We start from the raw sequence: 24,012 nt of genomic DNA, 5'->3' as shown, positions 1-24,012 counted from the left end.
TGTGAGGAATAGTGGAGAAGTAACAGTTCAGTACAATGTTATGAAGAATGGCACCAGCAAGTTTGTAAAGTGGATGCCTCCAGGGGGAAAAAAAGTGAAGGATGCTAAAGTTAAAAAAAAGGGAAATATTTTCTAAGAATCTATTTACATGTGGTGGTCAAAGTGTTACTAACTAAAAAAAAAAAACAGCAAAACCCCCAAAATGATTAGACAACATGTGATTAGACCCCAAGGCCCCTTTCACATGGCATATTTTAACATAGATTCCATGCTGAAATCTGCATTAGAATCCACACCAGTTTAGCATCTGATGGGATACAGCGGGAAGCTCAGCCACAGATGTTTCCACACATGGATTTTGAAATCTGCGTCACGAAAATAAACATGCCAATTCTTGTCACAATTTTGAATGGGGCTAAATCAGAGTGTGGATCCGCCTGTAAATCTGTGGCATAAATGCGAGGCTCAGACTTTGGTTTCTTCCATGGATTCTCAGATCCACATCAGAAAACACAGATATGCATCTGACTGTTAACTCCTTGGTATCTGGCCTATTTCGCCCTTTACTTAATTTTTTTTCCCTAAATGACAAAACACCTTTACTTACCCACATTCCTTTCAAGGCATCCTTCTAACCGCATCCTCTCCTGTCTCCTGCAGTCCCCCGGGTCACGTACCCTTCAGCGGTCCAGATCTGCATCTTCCTGTGATGGAGCCTACATTTGCAGACAGTGTACCCGGTCACTAGTGACGCAAGACGTTCACTGCCTAGCAGACAATGCTGAATCATATGCAGGGCTATTGCCGAGACTGCGCCTGTTCGGTGTCTCGTGGAAATAGTGTACAAACACTCACAATGAGACACCGCACATGCACAGTCTTGGTAATAGCCTGGCATAGGATTCAGGATTTCATGCTAGACAGTGAACGTTACATCACTAGTGAATGGGTACACTGACCTGCAGGATACAGAATGCCTACAAATGTATGCTACATCACAGGAAGAAGAGGATCTGGCCGGCTGGCAGTGAGGTGACCCAGGGGACTGGAGGAGCCAGGGGAAGATGCTGTAAGTAGACTGCCTGGGGAGGAATAGGTAAAAAATGATTTTCCTTTCTTCTAAAAACAAAACCCCTTTAAAAAGGACCAATGATCATTGTAGCATTACAAGAGCCATAAGTCACTGACATGTGGGCTTGTTTTTTGTGGGACGAGCTATTTTGTTAATGACTACTCATAGCACACAATGTGCTTTAAAGCTTATTATATTCTGTTGGGGGGGAGAAATTCCACCATTGGAATTTGCATTTGCACAAGGAAAGACTAGAAGCAATGGGATGAAACTGAAAGGGAGGAGACAGATTAGATATTAGAAAAAAAACTTTCTGGCAGTGAGGGTAATCAATGAATGGAACAGCTTGCCACGGGAGGTGGTGAGTTCTCCTTCAATGGGACTGTTCAAACAGAGGATGGACAAATACCCTGTTTCCCTGAAAATAAGAGAGGGTCTCATTAAATTTTCCCTCCATCTATAGCTGCCTGGACACTATTTAAATTGAATTTTTCTTATTACCGTATATACTCAAGTATTAGCCGACTAGTGTATAAGCAGAGTCAATAAGTTTTACCACAAAAAATTGGTAAAAACTTATTGACTCGAGTATAAGCCGAGCTAAACTTGAGTATATAGTAGATAAAAATAAAACAAAAAAAACTCAATACTCACCTATCAGGTGGTGTCTGTGTCCCAGGTGCGATGCTCTCCCCAGCGGTGCGGCCAGCTGCTGCGGTCTTCTCCCCGGCTTGCTTTTGAAATCCCCGCTGTCAGCACTGTGATTGGATCAAGCGCCGGCCAATCACAGCCGGCGCTCGATAAACCAGTCACAGCCATTCAAATATGACATCTCCACCGGGGAGAGCATTGCGCCTGGGACACAGACGCCGCCTGATAAGTATTTTTATTTTTTTTACCTCACTCGAGTATAAGCCGAGGGGGGCTTTTTCAGCACATTTTTGTGTGCTGAAAAACTCGACTTATACTCAAGTACATACGGTAATTATAACTTGAAGTACGGTATATATTTCAAGCATCCTCAAAAATCCTGACAATTCATGCTAGGGCTTATTTTCAGGGTAGGTCTTATTCTCAAGGAGACAGGGTATCTGTCTGGGATGATTTAGTGAATCCTGCACTGAGTAGGGGGTTGGACCAGATGACCCTGGGGGTCCGTTCCAACTCTAAAAACAAGGACTCATACATTGTTTTCTGGCAATTGACATATGTGAGGTCTTGCTTTTTGCGTGAAGAGAATGTCGGGTTTTTTTATTACAAATTTTTGAGGTACATGTAACTTTTGGTTTGCTTTTTATTATAGTTTTTTTTGGGAAACTAATACAAGAAAATGATTAATTATGGCATTCCCTTATTTTTTTCCTTCACAAGTTTTCAGTCCATAAAGGGGACTTGAAGATACTTTGAGATTGTTTTTATTTTATCCATTTAAAAGTGCTTTTTTTGTGGGGGAAAAAAGGGTCATTTTTTTAAACTGGATTTTTTTCTCTTCAACTTAATTATTGAACTTTGACACTGTTTTTAGTGGGGCACATGAGGATGCGATCATTCGATCACTAGGCTAACACATGGCATTACTTATGAAGTGCAATTTTCTAAGCCTATGACAGCAGCCTATTAAGCAGCCTATGCAGGAGTCTAATAGGCAGAGCTAAGGACCATTTACACGGGGCGATTATTAAACGAATTTGCATCATAATCGTTGTGTCTGAATGCACAGCCATTGTGCACTATTAGTTTATAGTTCAATAGTTGCTAATTTTTAACCAGCATGGATCGCTGACTTCTCGCCTAGTGTAAACGCTCAGCACTAGAGATGAGCGAGCACCAAAATGCTAGGGTGCTCGGTACTCGAGTCGAACCTTTCATAATGCTCGAGAGCTCCTTTCGCATTTTTGAGCATTGAGCATTTTTCAAGCTGGCCGATGCTCCGCATCAGGGAGGTTCTGTGAAACACCTGAAAACATGAGAAAGTCATGTAACCGCCACGGAAATGGATAGGGAACGGCAGGGGCAGCATGCATGGGCGCATCTGAGGCACTCCGGTACCACTATTAAGCCAACTTGGGGCAGGAGCCTGGCGGTCACCCACCTAACAATTTACTTCGGACAAACCATAAGCAGCAAGGCACACGCGCTGGCACATCTTCGCTAAGCACCACACTAGATGCAATCAAGGACAATCACTGCCTGCGGGTGACACCACTGCCTCTTCTCCTGCGTTACATGCTGCCATTGCTTTCCAACCACCCACACGAGCCTGCGTCCACAGTGCACACAAAATTTTCCCTGCGCAGCGTTCCGCTGCCCTCATGCCACACGCTGCCTTGATCGCTACACCATCCTCATGTCGATTTATAAGTGCGTCTGTGATGAGGAGGAACCAGAGAGAGACACTGCAGAGGGTTGGCAGGGCCAGGCAGCGACCCTCTTTGAAAGTCTGGGCGATTTCTCAACAGCATTGTGGGCTTCGATGATAAATTGACGTCCGATCATCATTCCAATCCCGTGCCACCTCCGTCACAAAATTGTCAGGAACCGCAAAAGGGGAGTCAGGTGCCAGCACTTCTACAATCTCCACAATGCAGCAGCGCATACTAACACCAAAAATTGGTTTGAAGCAGGAGGTGTCGCAAAAGTAGCCATCACAGGTATACAGTGACCCTGTGAAAGTCTCATGAAATCACTAACGCTTCCTGTGAATGCTACAATCTAGTTCTTGGATAACTGTGGTAATTTGTAGCACGAGAGATAATACATGCCGACCAACACGAAGAGGAGGTGGCATAATAAGCGTAAGAAACAGTGACCGAGGTAGGACCCGCAATCCCCTGTGTGGGAAGCACGTGAGCAGGCCCAGGGTCAGGCTCGGTCGCAGCCTCCACCATGTGTGACCCAAGGTGCCGTGAGTTACATAGCGATTGAGAAATCCATGTGTCCCCACACAATTCATTCCATGTATGTGTCAGATAGCTGAATAACGCAATGGGAAAGTAGTCTGTACTCTGCGCCCTACCCACATCATTTAGTTTATTTGTGCCAGATAGCTAAAACACTGCAATGGCAAATCTTTGTGCACTCACAGCATAGGCGAGCCCCTGAAACCCAAGGAAAGTATTAAATATGAAGAAATCAGAGTGCCCACACATAGAGTTTCACCCCGCCAAGGACCTTGGCCTCTACCCACACCCTCAGCAATCGTGGGCATAAAGCGGACTCGGATGCTAGTACTGCTGTGAAGGTCTCATTAATTCAGTTACGCTTCTTTTGATTGGTCCAAACCAGTGTCTCAGAGAACTGTGGTAACACGAGAGCAAATACATGTTGACAAGCACTGATCCTCAGACCCCAAGCAGGAGGAGGAGGTGGCATAAGAGAAACCATGACCGATGTAGGACCCACAATCCTCTGTGTGGGAAGCACGTGAGCGGGCCCAGGGTTAGGCTCGGTCCCAGCCTCTACCTTGTGTGACCCAAGGTGCCGTGAGTTACATAGCTATGGGAAATCTGTGTGTCCCCACACACTTCATTTTTGGGTAGGTGTCAGATAGCAGAACACCGCAATGGGAAAGCTGTCTGCGCCCTACCCAAGTCATTCAGTGTATTTGTGCCAGATAGCTAAAACACCACAATGGGAAGTCTTTGTGCACCCACAGCATAGGCGAGCCCATGAAACTCAAAGACAGTATTACACATGAAGAAATCAGAGTGCTCAAACATGGCAGAGTGTCACCCCACCCAGGACCTCGTCCCACACTTCTGCCCAATACAATCAGTGTTTTTGTGCCAGACAGCTGAACACCGCTATGGGAAACCTTTGTGCACCCACAGTATAGGCGGACCACTGAAACATTTCTGTAGCAAGAGTATAGGCGAACCTCTCAAACCTTTCAGTAGCAAGAGTATGGGCAGACCCCGGAAACATTTTAGTACCAAGAGTATAGGCGAACACCTGAAAAAAATTGTTTGCCTAAGAGTATAGGCGAGGGCCTAAAAAATTGGTGTACCAATAAGTGTACCATTGAAAAATTGCTTAACCCCAAGGGCAGGTGAAACCCATACACATTTTTTAAAGATACAGCTCGTTGTTGCTTTATTTGTTACAGAGCCTGGAGGCAGCCCTTTGTTAAAACCAATGTTTTCAGAGCCTTTTGGGCATGATGACATGCTGTTTTAGGAGGAGGAGGAGGAAGATTCAAAAGGGATCGATCAAGGTACTTAGCCCATTTTTTGGGGTTATAGAGAGGATGCTTATTTCTCCTGTTTCAGCTAAAGGTATCTTTAGGATTCGCTGCTTTCCACCGGTGGAGAAGAGAAGTCTGGGGAAATCCAGCCTTTGTTCATCTTTAGGAGTGTAAGCATGTCGGCGCTGGCATTGACAGGCGGGTATGCTTATCCGTGATGATTCCCCCAGCTGTACAAAACACCCTCTCTGACAAGACGCTAGCGGCAGGGCAAGACAGCACCTCCAGGGCGTACACCGCAAGTTCGTGCCACGTGTCCAGCTTTGACACCCAATAGTTGTGTGTAGCAGAGGCATCACGGAGGACGGTGGTACGATCAGCTATGTACTCCCTCACCATCTTTTTACAGTGCTCCCTCCGTCTTGACTGGGGAGTGGTGACAGTCTTGCTGGGGAGCCATAAAGCTGGCAAAGGCCTTGGAGAGTGTTCCCCTGCCTGCGCTGGACATGCTGCCTGATCCCCGCGCCTCCCCCGCTAGTTGGTCCTCGGAACTGCGTCTTCTGCCGCTAGTGCTGTCAGATGGGAACTTTAGCATCACTTTTTCCACAAGGGCCCTGTAGTATTGCATCACTCTCATACCCCTTTCCTCTTCGGGAATGAGAGTGGAAAGGTTCTCCTTATGCTGTGGGTCTAGAAGGGTGTACATCCAGTAATCCGTGTTGTCCAGAATGCATCTAACGCGAGGGTCACGGGAAAGGCAGCCTAACATGAAGTCAGCCTTGTGTGCCAGGGTCCCAGTACGCAACACATAGCTATCCTCACTAGGAGGATGACTTTCAGGATCCTCCTCCTCTTCAGCCCATACACGCTGAACAGATGAGAGGCAAGCAGCATGGGTACCTTCTGCAGTGTGAAAAGCAGTCTATTCCCCCTCCTCCTCTCCCTCCCCCTCCAAAACGCGCTGAGATATAGACGTGAGGGTGGTCTGGCTATCAAATGACATACTGTCATCCCCCGTCTCCTGCTCTAACGACAAAGCGTCGGCCTTTATGCTTAGCAGCGAAATTCTCAGCAGGCAAAGCAGCGGGATGGTAATGCTAATGATGGCCGCATCGCCGCTCACCATTTGGGTAGACTCCTCAAAGTTTCCGAGGACCTGGCAGATGTCTGCCATCAATGCAGACTCCTCTGTAAAGAACTGCGGAGGCTGACTACCACTGCACTGCCCATGTTGCAGCTGGTACTCCACAATTTCTCTACGCTGCTCGTACAGCCTGGCCAACATGTGCAGTGTAGAATTCCATCACGTTGCAGTGTCCTGAGGGTGGCAGCATCCATGGTGGACTTGAAGAAATGTGCGCAGACGCACAGGCTCTGACTTGGTCCCAGCCTCCACCAAGTTCACCCAATGTGCTGTCAGGGAGATATAGTGGCCCTGCCCGTCAGTATTTGTGCACGTGTCTGTCGTTAAGTGGACCATCCCAGTAACTCCGTTGGTGAGGGCATGGTTAATGTTGTGAGAGACATGCTTGTATAGGGCGGGGATGGCACACCGGAAAAAATACGGGCGACTGGGGACCGAGTAGCGCGGGACCGCCGCCGCCAGCATGTTTTTAAAAGCCTCAGTTTCCACAAGCAGGGGATTGGATCTGTGTGCCAGGTTGTGGCACAGGAGAAGAAGCCGAGGGGATTGGACCCAGAGGTGGTGAATGGCCTTCGTCCCACCTTGTTGGGTGCCTGGCCATCATATGTCCGCGCATGCTGGTGGTGGTGAGGCTGGTAGTGGTGGCTCCCCAGCTGATCTTTGTGCGGCACAAGTTGTACACCATTGTTCGTCGGTCGTCCACGCTCTCACTAAAAAGCATCCACACCTTTGAACACCTAGCCCTCTGAACGGAGGCTTGCCGAGAGAGGGCGCTGAGAGAAAAACAGTTGGGGGATTCTTTGCTATGGCCCTGCCTCACCCCCTGGCCACCCCACTGCCTCTTCCAACCTGTCCTGCTGCTGCACTTGCCTCCCTCTCTGAAGCCCTGTCCTCAGTAGGCTTAGCAAGCCAGGTGGGGTCAGTCACCTGATCGTCCAGCAGCTCTTCCTCCGAATCCTTGTGCGCTCCTCCCTCGGACTTACTGCCCTTACTACTAACCTCAATGACAGACAACTGTGTCTCATAATCCTCATCAGCAAAAAGTTCTTGAGACAGTTGCCGCAAGTCCCCAGCCTCACCACCCAGAATCTGGGAACTTTCCAAATGTTGGGCATCGGTCACGACATACTCCTCAGGTGAGAGAGAAACCATTTTTTCCCACTCAGGGCAGGGACCCGAGAACAGTTCCTGGGGGTCTGCCTGCTCAGAATCTGTCATTTTCCTGGAGTGACACGGCTGGGAGGAAGGAGGAGCAGCCAGAAAATTCAGAGGTGCAGTGCCTATGCCAGGAGTAGTGGATTGCGTAGAAGATTTGGGGGGGGGGGGGTTCGATTCATTGCTGGGCGCATTTTCTACCATCCACGACAGGACCTGCTCACACTGCTCTGCTTGTAATAAAGGTCTATCACACAGGAATTTGCGTACTATTTAGCGATGAGAGTGAGACCTTTGCCTAAGGCTTTGCACACAGAATGGTATAGCTGAAATGATCTGCAGTGGCCCAGGAATTTGCGTACTATTTAGTGATGAGAGTGAGACCTTTGCCTAAGGCACTGCACACACAGAACGGTATAGCTGCAATGATCTGCAGTGGCCCAGGAAATATTTGGGTACTATTTAGCGATGATACCTCTGCCTAATGCACTGCACACAGAGTTGTATAGCTGTAATGGCCTTCACAGGCCTAGATGCTTAAAAAAAAAATTGGTGCACTACTGCAAAAAGATAAGTTATTAGCCAAGGAATGAGCAACAGCTTGCTTTCCACCGAATGAAACTTTTAGAAGAGTAAAAATGCCTGGCTGACTGTACATTTCTCTACTTGAGATGGGAGATGTGCGATTGAACAATGACAGCTCTGTGGGGACGGACAATTTTAACGATTCTTCCTACCCAGATAGTCTGAGTCAGCCTGTGTGAAGGCCTGTTAGAAAAGCACTGATCTTATTGATTGATGCTCATCTACCGAACCCAACTGTTCCATGCAAAATGGGCCTAAAAGACTAATGGCCCATTTACTTGGGGCGATCATCGTTCAGTGTTTAAATTCTCATGCTCCCGCGGGGTTTTGAATAGTCATCCCGTGTAAATGCATGCAGAGACAGAATGACTAGCTGTTTATAGTGAATAGAGGCGGGCGGGCAAAGAGCGCTCCCCAGACGCCCCGCCTCCCTGTTGGCCGCGCTTTAAGCGATGCAGCAGCACAGGAGCAAGCTTCACTAGGACACACTGTCAGGCATAGTTTGCCCGACAGTTCGTCCCATGTAAATGGTGCTTAATTCAATCAGTAGATGTTGGGAATAAAGTAAGGGCCAGTAATGGACTCTGTGGGATAAGCCTTTACCTTTGGCAGAGATCTCCTTGAATTGAGGGTTGTCAATGGATTCATGCTTCCAAGTAACAGTGACTTTATTCATCGGGTCCTTGAAAAGTTCTCCAGAAACCGTACATTTACTAGTGAGGGTAAACGTGGCATCAGGATTCTTCATATCTTCCTCATCGGATGGAATTTTCTCTTGTGACTGACCTCTCTTAGATGTCCAACTGATCTGCAGTGGTTGGGGATAAAATCTAAGTAAGCTGGCTGACAGCTGGACATCTCCTTGGTCAGTAATGGAGAACCTTAGCGACTCCATGAACTGAGGTTTAGCTGCAGAAAACAAAATCAATAGATTTAAAAATTAAAGAGGTTTGAGACAAAAAGAAAAAAAGGTTTGTGGGCAGAGAATGGGCCAAAAAAACAACCACAAGCACTACTCACCCATTAAATGTCCCCATAGTCCAGCTGCTCAGATCTGTCGGCAGCAGTAATGTGCCATTCATTGTTCACATGACTGTTTCAGCCAATCACTAACTTCAGCAGTGATATGGTCATGAATGGCATGTGACTGCTGCAAGAACATTTAACTGGTGTGTACTGTTTAGTTTATCATTATATTTCTGTGATGCCCATTTTTTTTGAAAAGTCACAGAAAACCCCTTGGGGTATCTCACCATAAATGTCTTTGAGCTTGTGAGTTGCTTCTTCAGATTTCTTGTTGGTAGTAAATCTGCAGGTCACAGTTGACCCCAGATGTCTGGATACTGAAGGAATGAAGGACAGTGTGGTGGTGATGTCATAACAAGACTTCCTCTTTTGGCTGGGCACCTTCTCAGTTGACACCTTGTACTCCATGGACATTAGCGGTTGTCCTTCCTCGGTATCTCCCGAGTTCTTCTCAGTGATATCACACGTTGTGCCATCTTTGTGTTGGATGATCCATTGTACCTGGGTCTCCTGAGAACAGTTACAAGCAGTACAATACAGGGAGCCGTTCTCACCATCCATCATTTTGGTGCCATGAATTTTATTCACTAGAACGTCTGAGGATCCTGTATAAAATAGAGCAATTTTAATTTTACAGGATGTTGGAACGCAAGCACTGACTTATATTGAATGTCCACGCCACTTGCATAATACACATAGCCACACACCAGAGGTGGAGACATGCAAATTGTTCCATTCTGCACCTAGTGGTCTTCTCCCTGAAGTCCTCTGCGGTTTCAGCAGTGATCGGCTCCACAGCTCCTCCTCTCTGCACTGGCTGTATCGGTCTCCTGATTGCATGCTACAGCCATCACACAAACATTTCCAGCACACTAAGGGGCTACCACACTGTCCTTAGCTCCATCTGTTTCATGTATGAAGTTCCAAAGTGTGTTCCAGCCTCACCACGGGTCTCCAAATCCAAACTCATAGCATCATACAAGTTTACGATACTCTGATTTTGGGTGCAGAGACCCATGGTTTGGCCGGGATGCACTTTTCAACACAGTATGTGACATAGATGGGGCTGAACATACGTAGTGTGGTTATCCCCTAAGTGATTCCTTATAATTGCAACCTTACATTCACTGTGAGCTCTCTAACATACCTCCCCCGCGCCTCACTCTCCCCTCTCCAATCCATCCTGAATGCGGCAGCCAGGCTCATCTTCCCGTCCAGCAGCTACTCAGACGCCTCTGCCCAGTGCCGGTCACTGCACTGGCTGCCCGTTAAATACAGAATTCAATTTAAACTTACTACCTTCATCTATAAAGCCCTCCACAGCACCGCAATGCCCTACATTGCCTCTCTCATCTCAATCCACCACCCAGCCCGGGCCCTTTGCTCCGCTAACAAGCTCAAAATAAGCATCCCTTTAACTCCAAGTTCTCATTTCCGCCTCCAAGACTTCAGAGCAGCACTAGTCCTCTGGAATGCGCTACCCAAAACTATCCGGACAATCCCTGACACACAAAACTTCAGGCATGCTCTAAAAACACACTACTTCAGGGAGGCATACCAAACCCTCAAAACCAAACTTCTCTTTACGTCTGATAACATGCTCCCTGTCTTAGTGACTGCAATCCCTGCTAGCTGCAATCAACCGCGCCCTGCAGTCATATCAATGCAGCCACTATATGGCTCAATTTGACCATTGTCTATGTATAGCATCCCACACTCTCCAACTCGCCATACCGGGCACATCTCTAGCCCCTTTACTTTCTATATCATGCCATTATCTTTAGTATTATCTGTTCCCCCTGTCTTATCAGCGCTGCGGAAAATGTTGTAGCTATATAAATATTATTACCTGATCTCCTCTTGTATAAAACTGCAGCAATCACCGATACCACGATGACGGCTCCAGCAATCACACCCACAACCAGGCCAATGTTATCACTGCCACTGTCTGGAGAAAATAAAGATAAAACCCAATATAAAATCCTACATTAAACTTATTTGGACTATTCTGTATATTGTTAGTCTGGTCATATCTGCAGAACACTGAATGCAGTGGTGATCGTGGTGGGCTATAGTGTGTATGTTAAGTGTCGGTTAGCATTAGCATAGTGTTCTGGGTGTATACCTGCTGAAAATATGAGGGAATATGATTTTTTAATTTTATAACAAGTTCCATTTGTGTATCTCATGGATGCTTATTGTCCTGGCAGCAAAAGGGTTAAAGTAAAAACAAAAACTGAATAGAACAAAATTCTAAGGCTTGTGCAAAAGAAAAAAAAAGGGGAAAGAACCCTGTGCTACGAATTGGTCAAAATGATGGAAACTGGCCATGCCTGATGGAACATTTTACCAGGAAAAAATGCTGTTTTATTCTGGCATTTTTCAGCAAAAAGCATTCTGAGCCTTAGCGTTAGGATCTCACCCTTATACACGAGCTGGATGTCTTGTAGCAGGGGTTCAGTGAGGGACTCATGGCGCACTCTGCAGGACAAGGACTTTGGTTTCTCTGTAGATGGTAATATCACCGAGCTATTAATGGAGAAGGTTTTATCACCATTCCTGCGAGGAGAGGACAGAACCGAGCCGCTCATCACCGCCCCATCCTTTATCAGCTCCACGGTGATCTGTACGGGGTAAAACCTACTCACGGAGCACAAGATCTTGTCCTGCTCATTGCCCACAGTCATTTTATCAAGAGCCGAGATGGTCGGACGAGCTGTAGGGAAAAGAGACATAGAATGAAGGATCACGACATTGTAAATACCCTAGTCATATGGATGATAACAGGGACTGGAGCAATGCCCCATATACACAGGCTGAGAATTGGCCCGTTGTAAAAAGTGCTCATCAGCAAAGTATATTGACAGATGCTCATTCAATGCTCTTCATACACGGCAGAAGAAAGGCTTATGGGGCAAAGGATTGTGAAGGCCTTCTATATAGGCGAGTGCCATTTGTGAAAAACTGACGGATTTGACTGCAAGTGTGTGCATGTTACATAAAATGGTGTTCAGCTTTTGTGTTTTTATAGTGTGAGTGTCTTCGAGTGCAATCTGCTTTCCACAAAAAAAAAAAACACAGAAGATGGCTCAAATGATGCAATAAAAAACTCCCAATAAAGTCAATGCGTTTGGGGGAAAAAAAAAACAAAAAAAAAAAACAATCGAATGCGAGTATGTTGTGGGGGTTTTTTTTCTAATGCCCTTTTTGAATGCAGTGGGCAATTCTGTTCCAAGGACATGCTGCGATTATTTATTTATTTATTTTTTACACGGACCTTTTAGTCCGTGAAAAGTATTGAATATGTCAATACAACTTTTGTGGCTTATTTACCAATACGGTCTAAAAGTAGTCTAAGTTTAGACCACCTTTCAGTTTATGCCAAAAACAGCACCAAAGGTTTGGCACAATTATCCCCCTTTTTTTTTGGAGCAATTTAAGCCATGCCCCTTTTCTGAAGAAATGCACCTTGTCAGACACAGCTCGAGAAAAAAAAAAAAAAAAAAGTGTCTGAAAGGGTTTAAACCCCATATTACATACGCTCAAATCATGCTTGAGAGTTGTCTTAATTAGCGCAAGAAAGTGATCACATTTTCCATAGTAAATAAGCCCCATTGACTTTAATAGGTCCAAACAGACAGAACCTGGACATTAACCTCTTAGAGACAGCCCTATAGTGTTTTTAGGTCCTGTGTCTGCAGGACATGTATGAAGGGAGACCGCGCGGTGATCCCCTGGCATACATCTCGGGTGTTGGCTGTTTCTTACAGCTGACCCCCAGCGGCAACAGCTCTGATCTGCTGCACCGCTCATAGGGGCCGTTAACCCTTAAAACGCCGCTGCCAATTCTGACAGTAGCATTTAAATTCATGAATAATGTTCGGGGGTCCTGTACGTGCCCTCGCAGGGAGCTGTGCGGCTATCATGGCAGAATGCCTATCAAGCCATGCACGTGTGTTGGTTTGATAGACTGCCTGCCGGAATTCAGGATGATGTAATGCTGTAGCATTACATCATACTGCAAGAGCGATCAAAGCATCCTTTTGCCCCCTCTCATTGCAAATAGTGGCGAGGGGCGAAGAGGAGGTAGAAGCTCAGAGCACTGCTCCCAACTCTTCCAGCTTCCTCCCCTTGCTGAGAGGGATGCCGTATATCGGCTGGTCGTGAAAACCCAGCCGATATACGGTCGTCTGAATGCGCCCTAAGTTTGGTATTTTTATTGCAGTTTGTGTGGAATTTCATTTTCTATCTATTTGTCTCCACTTAGAATGTTTAAAAAGTTTTTCAGTACATTATATGGTACATTACATAGTACCACTGAAAAATACAAAAAGCATCCAGCAAAAAGCAAACCCCCATACAGCTACGTTGATGGATAAATAAAGGAGTTACAATTTTTTTTAATAGGAACGGGGTGTGTGTGTGTGGGGGGGGGGGGGGGGGGGAACGAAAATAGAAAAAAAAAGCTCTGTCACTAAGGGGTTAAAATAATCCATGTGAATAACTTAATACAATTGTTCATCTCTACAGAGCAATCATTGGTCAGCTGTACATCTTTGTTCACATGGGAAGCTGTACAGCCCAACAAGCCATTTTATGCTTGAATAAATTAGCAGGTCAGCTGATGAACAAGTGTTTGCTGTTTGGTGGCTGATCTTTTGCACGTTTACACAGACCGATTAGGGAAATGATCTTTAGGGCGAACTTTTGTTCCTGATAATCAGCCCATGTAGATGTGACTTAAAATGTTTTAAATGTCCCCAAAAAACCTTTAAGAGCTTAAAATAGTACAAAATTAAAAAAAAAATAAAGAAATAAAGTATTCATTACCTATTCCGGCATCTCCCATCCAGCGCTGCAGCCACGGTACCTACCGCTCAGAGCCTGGAAGACGCTATGGGCAGTCACATGCTGTTTACAGCCAACCACAGGCGTCAGGGGCCATGGAAGAATGAAGACTGATTGGCTGAGTGGTTTTGCGCCCAACATGTGACCACCTGCTGCTTCTCCCTGGTTCAGCGCGGCAGGGCTGCAGCGCTGATGGGGACCCGCAGGAATAGGTGAGTTTTTTCCACTTCATATTATTTTGAGCCCCTCAATCTTTTTAAAGTCCCGGAATCCCCCTTGAGGTAGTACATGGTCATGGTGCTCACATGGCTCAGCAGTTTTCAGGGCTTGTTAGGCAGCGTGGCATACATACCATAAACCGTAAGGTTAACCTCCTTGTGACTCCTCTCAGGGCTGCAGATGACTGTACACTTATAAGTCCCAATGTCGCCAATAGATGCATTATGGATGTATAAATCCGCAGCTCCTTCTTTGATGTTCTTTTCATCTATATATTTCCTTGGTTGTTTTTGAATCCCCTTGCTGTCATACCGTACGATCACATTTCCCTCAAACTCCCACACGATGGCGAGATACTGCTGGGTTATTCCACTGCTGCACTCCTTGAATGTGCAAGGTATGGAGACATTAGTTCCCAGCTCCGCTTTTGAGGATGTTGGAACGTAGACTTGAAAGGCGGATCCAGTAGATGGGAAGACTAAAAAAATACACAGTATTACATAGGCTTTATATGATACCACTATAGCAAGACAACTGTAATGAAAGACATTTCCCACCAAGGACATCAGTTCTACAGGATAGGTGATGAGGTATGATCATTAGGGCTATATTGCTGCAAGCCAATCAGTTCTATGCGAGTTTGGGGAGAGGCAGCAACCCCAGCTTTTGGTCTTTGCACGTGATGAGACGTCTGAATGGAGGGGTGGTGGTGTATACTGCAGCTCAAAGTAATGGGGCTGATGGAGATATACCTAGACATTCCCAGCGCTAGGTGTAGTGGGGTTGAGACCGTCCATGAGGAATCTGGGTCAGCTGCCTGGTCTGACGGTGGGATGTAGGCCTCGTTCTCAGGGGGCATGGCCTGCGGCACTTGTCAGTAATTATGCTGATGAAGTCACGGCCGGCTCCTTTGGTGAGGTGTCAGTCAGTGAAAGGGCTGGCAAGCATAGGAGAGGGGGAAGCAGCACCACCTATAGGTCAAGAGAGGTTGTCAGAGTTAGGCCTCACTCACACAGGCGGTTTTGTACAGCGTTTAGCGCTGCATTTTCAGTGCTGCGCTAAACGCTGTACAACGCGCCCATTCATTTCAATTAGGCTGTTCACACAGGACTAAAAACAAAGCGTCTAACGCTGCACTTTGACAGCGATGCATGTTCTATTTTTGGGAGATTTTAGCCCTGTGTCGCCCACTGAAATGAATGGGCAGTGGTTTCAGCACTGCTGAAAACACGGCAATACTTGGTGCCACGCTTTTGGCAGCGTTAACCGCACACCGTTTTTCGGGGGAGGGATTGCAATATAAGCTCTACACCGAAAATCAGTCTGAGCTACACTAGATAGAGAAAATAAAAAGTAATACTCACCTAGCCGCTGCTGTCCAAGTCATGGCCGTTGGTCTCTGTTTGGCTTAGACAGTCAATGAAGGGCTGTGATTGGGCATCCAACCAGCGACGATGCTGTACTGAAAACTCAGCCGAAATGCTGGCATAAAGAATGCCAGCTCTGCTGAAACCGGGCGGAATCTGCAGTAAATGCAGCGTTGAATAACGTTGCATTTCTGCAAACGCCCTGTGTGAGGCAGGCCTTACGGTCAGCTCTATTGACGATGACCCAGTCAGGGAGCTGATCTATCATCAGGTATTACAGCCTAGGGCAACGATGAGCTCAGCTGAGTGCACCAGCAGTCAGAGGGGGCCCAGAGTGGATGTAGTAGATGAGGTGGATAGTAGTTGTACGAGATCAGCGTTATGTGTGCCACATACGGATGGGCAGCGACATGGCCCTGGAATACCCAAGTGTCATGGAGGGGCGTCGGAGCTCTGGGTCTGGTGGCAGCCGGAGGAAGCTTTGATGGTGAGGAGTGGTGGGGGTCATCTGCAGGGAAAGGTAGTATTACAATTGGGGTAGGGGTCCCACAGATGGTGATATCAGGTTGGGGTGGGAGCTATTTTGGCTAGTCAGTGGATGACAACCGCCTTGGGGGTGACGGTAGCCATGCAAACAGAGAAGGATGGGGGACATGGTTTGTTTAGACGATAAAGGAGTGTTTTGAGGGAGAGTGGGGTGCATTTAAAGAAGGAAGTTAAAAAAAAAAACATGGGACGATGAGTATGTGGAGTTTTTTTTCCATTCCTTTGGCAAAATGTAATTTGGATAAAGTCCCTCTAGTAAATATAGATAACGCAGCAAAGAACGTACTCACACTGGTAAGTGCCAAAATAGGATCCAAACCAATTTCCAGTAGTAGTATAATTAATGTAGATAATACGTTTATAAATAGTTCCCCTTGTGACTCCCCCCCCTGATTTTAGTCTTGTATCAGGAAGTTCTGCATACAATAAAAATAAAATTACGAGTAGTGAAAATAAGTCCCCTACGGATAATCTTATACCCAATCCTTTTTTAGAGTCAGGACCAGATGTAGAACAACCCCAACAGTGTTTGAAAGAAGAAATACCTGTGAGAAAGAAAAAAAAAATATCCCAACATAAAAAACACTCCCCCCGTAACGAGGTCCAAAATAAATCAATATTTCAACAAAACCATGACTCCAAAAACACCTATAATGACAAAAAAAATTCCCTAAACGGAGAAGAGGGAAAAGAGAGGGAAAGAGGAGAAGTGAAAGAAAGAAGGAAAACTACAATAAAAACAAGGAAATAAGTAATTCAGAAGTAGTGAAATATGGCATTTTTAATATTTCTAGTCAAATATTAAATTCTAGCAATATTGAATTATCAAAAGGACTTTTTTTTGCCCCAGCAGTGATCTTCGTCTATTTGATATTTTTGTAGATTTAAATCAGTTTATTAGGAAAATTACTTTAAAATCGGTATTTTATTTTAAATAAAGAAAATAAAGTAGAGGAAAATCAGATAGAATTTATTTTTAAAAGATCCTATTGAAACAGACCTCAAACCAACAAGCAATTTCTACCCTACAGATAATAAAGGACCATATGTAGAAATGTTTTATGCTAATGTACTCAAAGACTTCACAGAGTTAGAAAAGAATGTGAATAAATTAGGAAAAGAAGAAAGGATGAAAGGGAATTTAACAAAAAGACAGAAAATAACAAAAAACTAAAGGATAATGATTATTGAATTATAAAAAAAGCAGATAAGGGGGGGGGGGTAGTTTTTATGGATAAAGATTAGAGATTAGCGAGCACCAAAATGCTCGGGTGCTCGTTGCTCGAGTCGAACTTTCCGCGATGCTCGAGAGCTCGTTTCGAGTAACGAACCCCAATAAAGTCAATGGGAGACTCGAGCATTTGTCAAACACTTGTCAAAACACCAGAAAACATCCGAAAGTCATGGAAACACCACAGAAACGGATAGGGAAGGGGGCAGGGGCAGCGTGCATGGCTGCACCTGAGGCTCCCAGGTGCCACAATGGTGGCAAAAGTCTGGCGTCACCCCCCTAACAATTTTTACTTCGGTCAAACCCTCATTAGCAAGGCATACCTAAGCTAAGCGCCACACTACCTGCAACCAAGGACAATCACTGCCTGCGGGTGACACCGCTGCCTCTTCTCCTGGGTTAATTGCTGCCCAACCCCCCACACGACCATGCATCCACAGCGCACACAAAAGTTTCCCTGCACAGCCTTCAGCTGCCCTCATGCCCCACGCTCACTTCATAGCTACACCACCCTCATGTCTATTTCTAAGTATGTCTGTGATGAGGAGGAACTGGAGGCACACACTGCAGAGGGTTGGCAGGGCCAGGCAGCGACCCTCTTTAAAAGGGGCGGGGCGATAGCCCACAATGCTGTTGAGAATCGATGATAAATTGAAGTACGATCATCATTCCAATCCCGTGGCACCTCCGTCGCAAAATTGTCAGGAGCCGCAAACGTGGGCATAAAGGGGACTCAAGTGCCAGCCCAGCACTTCTACACATCTCCACAATGCAGCAATCCTCTGTGTGGGAAGCACGTGAGCGCGCCTTCGGTCAGGCTCGGTCCCAGCCTCCTTCTTGTGTGACCTAAGGTGCCACGAGTCACATAGCAATGGGAAATCCATGGGTCCCCACTAGAGATGAGCGAGCACCAAAATGCTCGGGTGCTCGTTACTCGGGATGAAATTTTCGCGATGTTCGAGGGTTCGTTTCGAGTAACGAACCCCATTGAAGTCAATGGGCGACCCGAGCATTTTTGTATATCGCCGATGCTCGCTAAGGTTTTCATTTGTGAAAATCGGGGCAATTCAAGAAAGTGATGGGAACGACACAGCAACGGATAGGGCAAGCGAGGGGCTACATGTTGGGCTGCATCTCAAGTTCACAGGTCCCACTATTAAGCCACAATAGCATTGGCTGTGATTGGCTGAAGGCACGTGTGTTTTCTGGAGGTGGGGATTTCAAGCCCTGCGTCCAGAAAGCAATGCTCTGCCGGGGACCAGGAGGGAGCGACAGCCTGCAGCAGCGCCGCAGAACGCTGGGGGAAGTAATGATTTTTATTCTTTGCTCCGCTGTATTCCCGGCGTATAAGGTGACAGTTGGGGGGTCGTCTTATACGCCCCGTCGCCTTATACGCCGGTATATACGGTATATATTTTTATTGTAACACATTTCTGGATGAATTGCAGGGAAGGGCTTCTATATTTAAGCCCTTCCCGACAATTCATCACACGATCGCCGGCAGCCCATTGCTTTCAGTGGAACCTGCTGTATTGCCGGCTCCATTGAATTCAATGGGCAAACATCGTTCTTCTCTGCCACAGCTGTTACAGCTGTGGCAGAGAATGATTTGTCTTCTATATGTTCTCAATGGGGTCGGCGCTGCTGCCGCCGGCCCCATTGAGCGCAAATAGAGAAGAGAACAGGGATCGCAGATCGCATCTATGTGCGATCTGCGATTTCTATGGCCTACGAAGGACCGTTGGGGTTCTTGAAGCCTAAAATCACTCCTAACGCTCTCCCTATAGCAGCTCCGGCATCAACAGCACTTTCCCTGAACTATGTCAGAATGCATCTGTGGCGAGCCGCGGGCGGGCAGATTTTAATACTCGGGTGACACCTAATCTCGCCAGCCACTCACTGCAGAGGGGTGGTATAGGGCTTGAACGTCGCAGGGGGAAGTTGTAATGCCTTCCCTGTCTTTCTATTGGCCAGAAAAGCACGCAAATTTCTCAGGGAAGAAAATGAGTGACTCGAACATCGCGTGGTACTCGTCTCGAGTAACGAGCATCTCGAACACGCTAATACTCGAACGACTATCAAGCTCGGACGAGTATGCTCGCTCATCTCTAGTCCCCACACAATTCATTCTGAGTAGGTGTTAGATAGCTCAACACCGCAATGGAAAGTCTTTCAGTTCCTTGGACTTGCCTATGCTGTTGGTGCACAAAGATGGCAGTACACAAGAAGAAATCAGAGCACCCAAACAGGGCAGAGTTTCACCCTGCGAAGGGCCTCGGCCTACTTTTCTGCCCTAGTCAGTGTATTAGTGTCAGACAGGTAAAACACCGCAATGGGCACTCACAGCATAGGCAAGCCAAAGGAACCCAAGGAAAGTATTAAACATGAAGCAATTACAGTGCCCAAACATGGCAGACTTTCACTCGGCCGAGGACCTCTGCCTCTGCACACACCCTCAGCAATGGTGGTCATAAAGCGGACTCCGATGCTAGTACAGCAGTGAACATCTCATTTAATAAGTTGCGGTTGCTTTCACCGCTCCAGACTGGATTAACCAGCAAAAAGTTCCAAGGGCCCAACCTGGCGCAGTAGCATTTACCCCAGGACATAGGTCTTTGCACACACCCTCAGCAATTGTGGGCATAGAGCAGACTCTGATGCTAGTACAGCTGTGAACGTCTCATTAATGCAGTAACGCTCCTTTTGTTTGTCCCAAACCAGTGCCGCGCATAACTGTGAACGAGAGAAAATACATGTTGCCCAGTGCTGATCCCATGACCCCAAGCAGGAGGAGGAGGTCGCATTACATGGCCAAGAAACCATGACCAGGACCCGCTATAGTCTGTGTGGGAAGTATGAGAGGGGGCCCTGGGTCAGGCTCGGCCCCAGCCAACACCTTGTGTGACCCAAGGTGCCGAGAGTTACATAGCAATGGGGAAATCCATGTGTCCACACACTATTCATTCTGTGTAGGCGTCGGATATCTCAAATCGACACCGCAAGGGGAAAGCCATCTGCACTCTGCACCCTACCCAAATCAGTCAGTGTACTTGTGCCAGATAGGTAAAACAGCGACGGGAAGTCTTTGTGCACCCACAGTGTAGGTAAACCCCTGTAACATTCCTGTAGCAGAAGTATAAGCAGACCCCAGTAACATTCCTGTAGCTAAGGTATAGGCAGACCCCAGTAACATTTCTGTAGCAGAAGCATAGGCGGACCCCAGTAACATTTCTGTAGTAAAAGTATAGACAGACCCCTGTAACATTTCTGTAGCAGAAGTATAGGCAGAACCCAGTAACATTTCTGTAGCAGAAGTATAGGCAGAACCCAGTAACACTTCTGTAGCAAGAGTATAGGCGAACCCCTGAAATATTGGTGGACCACGAGTGTAGGCGAAGGCGGGAAAAATTAGTGTACCAAGAGTACAAGTGTACCCCTGAAAAATTGCTCAACCGAGAGGGCAGGTGAAACCCAGAAATATTTTTTAAAGATACAGCTCGCTGTTGCTTAATTTGTAACAGAGCCTGGAGGCAGCCCTGTGGAAAAAATTGGTTTATGTTAAAGTATCAATACTTTTGAAACTTTGAAAAATTGTTAAAAAATTGTAAGCAGAGCCTTTTGGGCCGCAGAAAAATTGGCAGCTCAGCATGATGACATGATGTTTCAGGAGGAGGAGTAGGAGGAGAGTGATTGACAAAGCTAATTCCCCCTTTTTTTACGGTGATAGAGAATGCTTTTTTCTGCGGTTGCAGTGAAAAGAATCTTTAGGTTCCGCTACTCTCCGCCGGTGGAAAGGAGAAGTCTGGGGAAATGCAGGCTTTGTTCATCTTGATGAGTGTAAGCATGTCGGCACTGGCAGTTGACAGGTGGGTACGCTTATCTGTGATGATTCCCACAGCTGCACTAAACACCCTCTCTGACAAGACGCTAGCGGCAGGGCAAGACAGCACCTCCAGGGCGTAAAGCGTGAGTTCGTGCCATGTGTCCAGCTTTGACACCAAGTAGTTGTACGGAGCAGAGGCATCACGGAGGACGGTGGTACGATCGGCTACGTACTCCATCACCATCTTTTTACAGTGCTCCCTCCGACTCAGCCTTGACTGAGGAGTGGTGACACAGTCTTGCTGGGGAGCCATAAAGCTGGCAAAGGCCTTGGACAGTGTTCCCCTGCCTGCCCTGGACATGCTGCCTGATCTCCGCACCTCCCCTGCTACTTGGCCCTCGGAACTGCACCTTCTGCCGCTAGCGCTGTCAGATGGGAAGTTTAGCATCACTTTTTCCACCAGGGCCCTGTGGTATTGCATCACTCTCGTACCCCTTTCCTCTTCAGGAATGAGAGTGGAAAGGTTCTCCTTATACCGTGGGTCGAGAAGGGTGTACACCCAGTAATCCATGTTGGCCAGAATGCATCTAATGTGAGGGTCATGAGAAAGGCAGCCTAACCTAAAGTCAGCCTTGTGTGCCAGGGTACCAGTACGCAAGACATGGCTGTCCTCACTAAGATGACTTTCAGGATCTTCCTCCTCCTCCTCCTCCTCCACAGCCCATACACACTGAACAGAAGAGAGGCAAGCAGCATGGGTACCCTCTGCAGTGTGCCCAGCTGTCTCTTCCCCCTCCTCCTCCTGCTCCTCCCCTCCTCCTCCTCCTCCTCCAAAACACGCTGAGATACAAACCTGAGGGTGGTCTGGCTATCAAGCAACATACTCTCATCCCCAGTCTCCTGTTCCAACCGCAAAGCGTCAGCCTTTATGCTTTACAGCGAACTTCTCAGCAGGAATAGCAGCGGGATGGTAATGCTAATGATTGTAGCATCGCCGCTCACCATCTGGGTAGACTCCTCAAAGTTTCCGAGGACTTGGCAGATATCTGCCATCCAGGCCCACTCCTCGGTAAAGAATTGCGGAGGCTGTCTACCACTACGCCGCCCATGTTGGAGTTGGTATTCCACTATTAGTCTACGCTGCTCATACAGCCTGGCCAACATGTGCAGCGTAGAATTCCACCGTGTGGGCACATCGCATAGCAGTCGGTGCTCTGGCAGATTAAACCGATGTTGCAGGGTCCTCAGGGTGGCAGCGTCCATGGTGGACTTGCGAAAATGTGCGCAGGCGCGGTGCACCTTGCCGAGCAGGTCAGACAAGTGTGGGTAGTTTTTCAGAAACTGCTGAACCACCAAATTGAAGACGTGGGGCAGGCAAGGCCCATGTGTGAGGCTGCCGAGCTGCTACCAGGTTACGGCCGTTGTCACACACGACCATGCCCGTTTGGAGGCTCAGCAGCGAAAGCCAGAGGTCAGTCTGCTCTGTCAGACCCTGCAACAGTTCTGGGGCCGTGTGCCTCGTTACCTAAGATGATTAGTTTCAGCACGGCCTGCTGACGCTTGCCCACCGCTGTACTGCTGCGCCGCACGATACCGAATGTTGGCGACGTGCTGCTCAAACTTCTTAATTGAGAGGTAAAGGTTGCGTAGGAGGAGGAGGAGGAGGAGGGGGAGGGTTTAGAGGAGGTGGCATAAACTGCCGCAGATACCAGCACCGAGGTAGGACCCGCTATTCTGGGTGTGGGTAGGACGTGAGCGGTCCCAGGCTCTGACTCGGTCCCAGCCTCCACCAAATTCACCCTATGTGCCGTCAGGGAGATATAGTGGCCCTGCCCGCCAGTACTTGTCCATGTGTCCGTGGTTAAGTGGATCTTCCCAGTAACCGCGCTGGTGAGGGAACGTATAATGTTGCGGGAGACATGCTGCTGTAGGCCTCTGACGGCACACCGGGAAATATAGTGGCGACTGGTGACCGAGTAGCGCGGGACCGCCACCATCATGTTTTTGAAAGCCTCCGTTTCCACAAGCCTGTACGGCAGCATCTCCAGCCTGATCAATTTGGCAATGTGCATGTTTAAAGCTTGTGCGTGTGGGTGCGTGGCGGCGTATTTGCGCTTTCGCTCCAACGCTTCCACTAGCGACAGCTGAACGCTGCCCTGAGAGACATTGCTGGATGGGGTCGAGGACAGTGGGTGCAGGACAGGAGGCGCTCGTGCCTGCACCCTGGGAGGGGGATAGGATCTGTGTGGCAGGTTGTGGCACAGGGGAAGAGGGAGTGGTATGACCCGGAGGCGGTGAATGTCCTTTGCCCCACCTTGTGGGGTGCTTGGCCATCATATGCCTGCGCATGCTGGTGGTGGTGAGGCTGGTAGTGGTGGCTCCCCGGCTGATCTTGGTGCGACACAGGTTGCATACCACTGTTTGTCAGTTGTCTGCGCTCTCACTGAAAAACATCCACACCTTTGAACACCTAGCCTTCTGCACGGAGGCTTGCCGCGAGAGGGTGCTTTGGGAAACAGTTGGGGATTCTTTGCTCTGGCCCTGCCTCTCCCCCTGGCCACTCCATTGCCTCTTCCAACCTGTCCTGCTGCTGCACTTGCCTCCCCCTCTGAAGCCCTGTCCTCAGTAGGCTTAGCAAACCAGGGTGGGTCAGTCACCTCATTGTCCAGCTGCTCTTCCTCCGAATCCTCTGTGCGCTCCTCCTGTGTCTCTTCATCATCATCCTCCTCACCCACTGAAAGCTCTTGAGACAGTTGCTGGAAGTCCCCAGCCTCATTACCCGGACTCCGGGAACTTTGCAAAGGTTGGGCATC

General features: G+C 47.5%; 1 protein-coding gene across 1 annotated transcript in view; it reads right to left on the bottom strand.

Annotated features, from left to right (window-relative positions):
* LOC136577982 (uncharacterized) overlaps positions 1–24,012 on the bottom strand; it is a 59,566-nt gene that overhangs the window by 18,463 nt on the left and 17,091 nt on the right. Inside the window, exons 2-6 of the mRNA XM_066577893.1 lie at positions 14,366–14,710; positions 11,588–11,881; positions 11,015–11,113; positions 9,393–9,770; positions 8,743–9,048 (exon numbers count right to left, since the gene is read on the bottom strand). Coding sequence (XP_066433990.1) covers positions 8,743–9,048; positions 9,393–9,770; positions 11,015–11,113; positions 11,588–11,881; positions 14,366–14,710 — 1,422 coding nt within the window. The remainder of the gene's footprint in view (positions 1–8,742; positions 9,049–9,392; positions 9,771–11,014; positions 11,114–11,587; positions 11,882–14,365; positions 14,711–24,012) is intronic.

This window comes from Eleutherodactylus coqui, chromosome 8 (genome assembly GCF_035609145.1).
Source record: "Eleutherodactylus coqui strain aEleCoq1 chromosome 8, aEleCoq1.hap1, whole genome shotgun sequence".
In the NCBI taxonomy this organism is placed as follows: Eukaryota; Metazoa; Chordata; class Amphibia; order Anura; family Eleutherodactylidae; genus Eleutherodactylus; species Eleutherodactylus coqui.
Note: the sequence above shows the minus strand (reverse complement) of the source record. Positions and strands in the feature narration are given on the sequence as shown.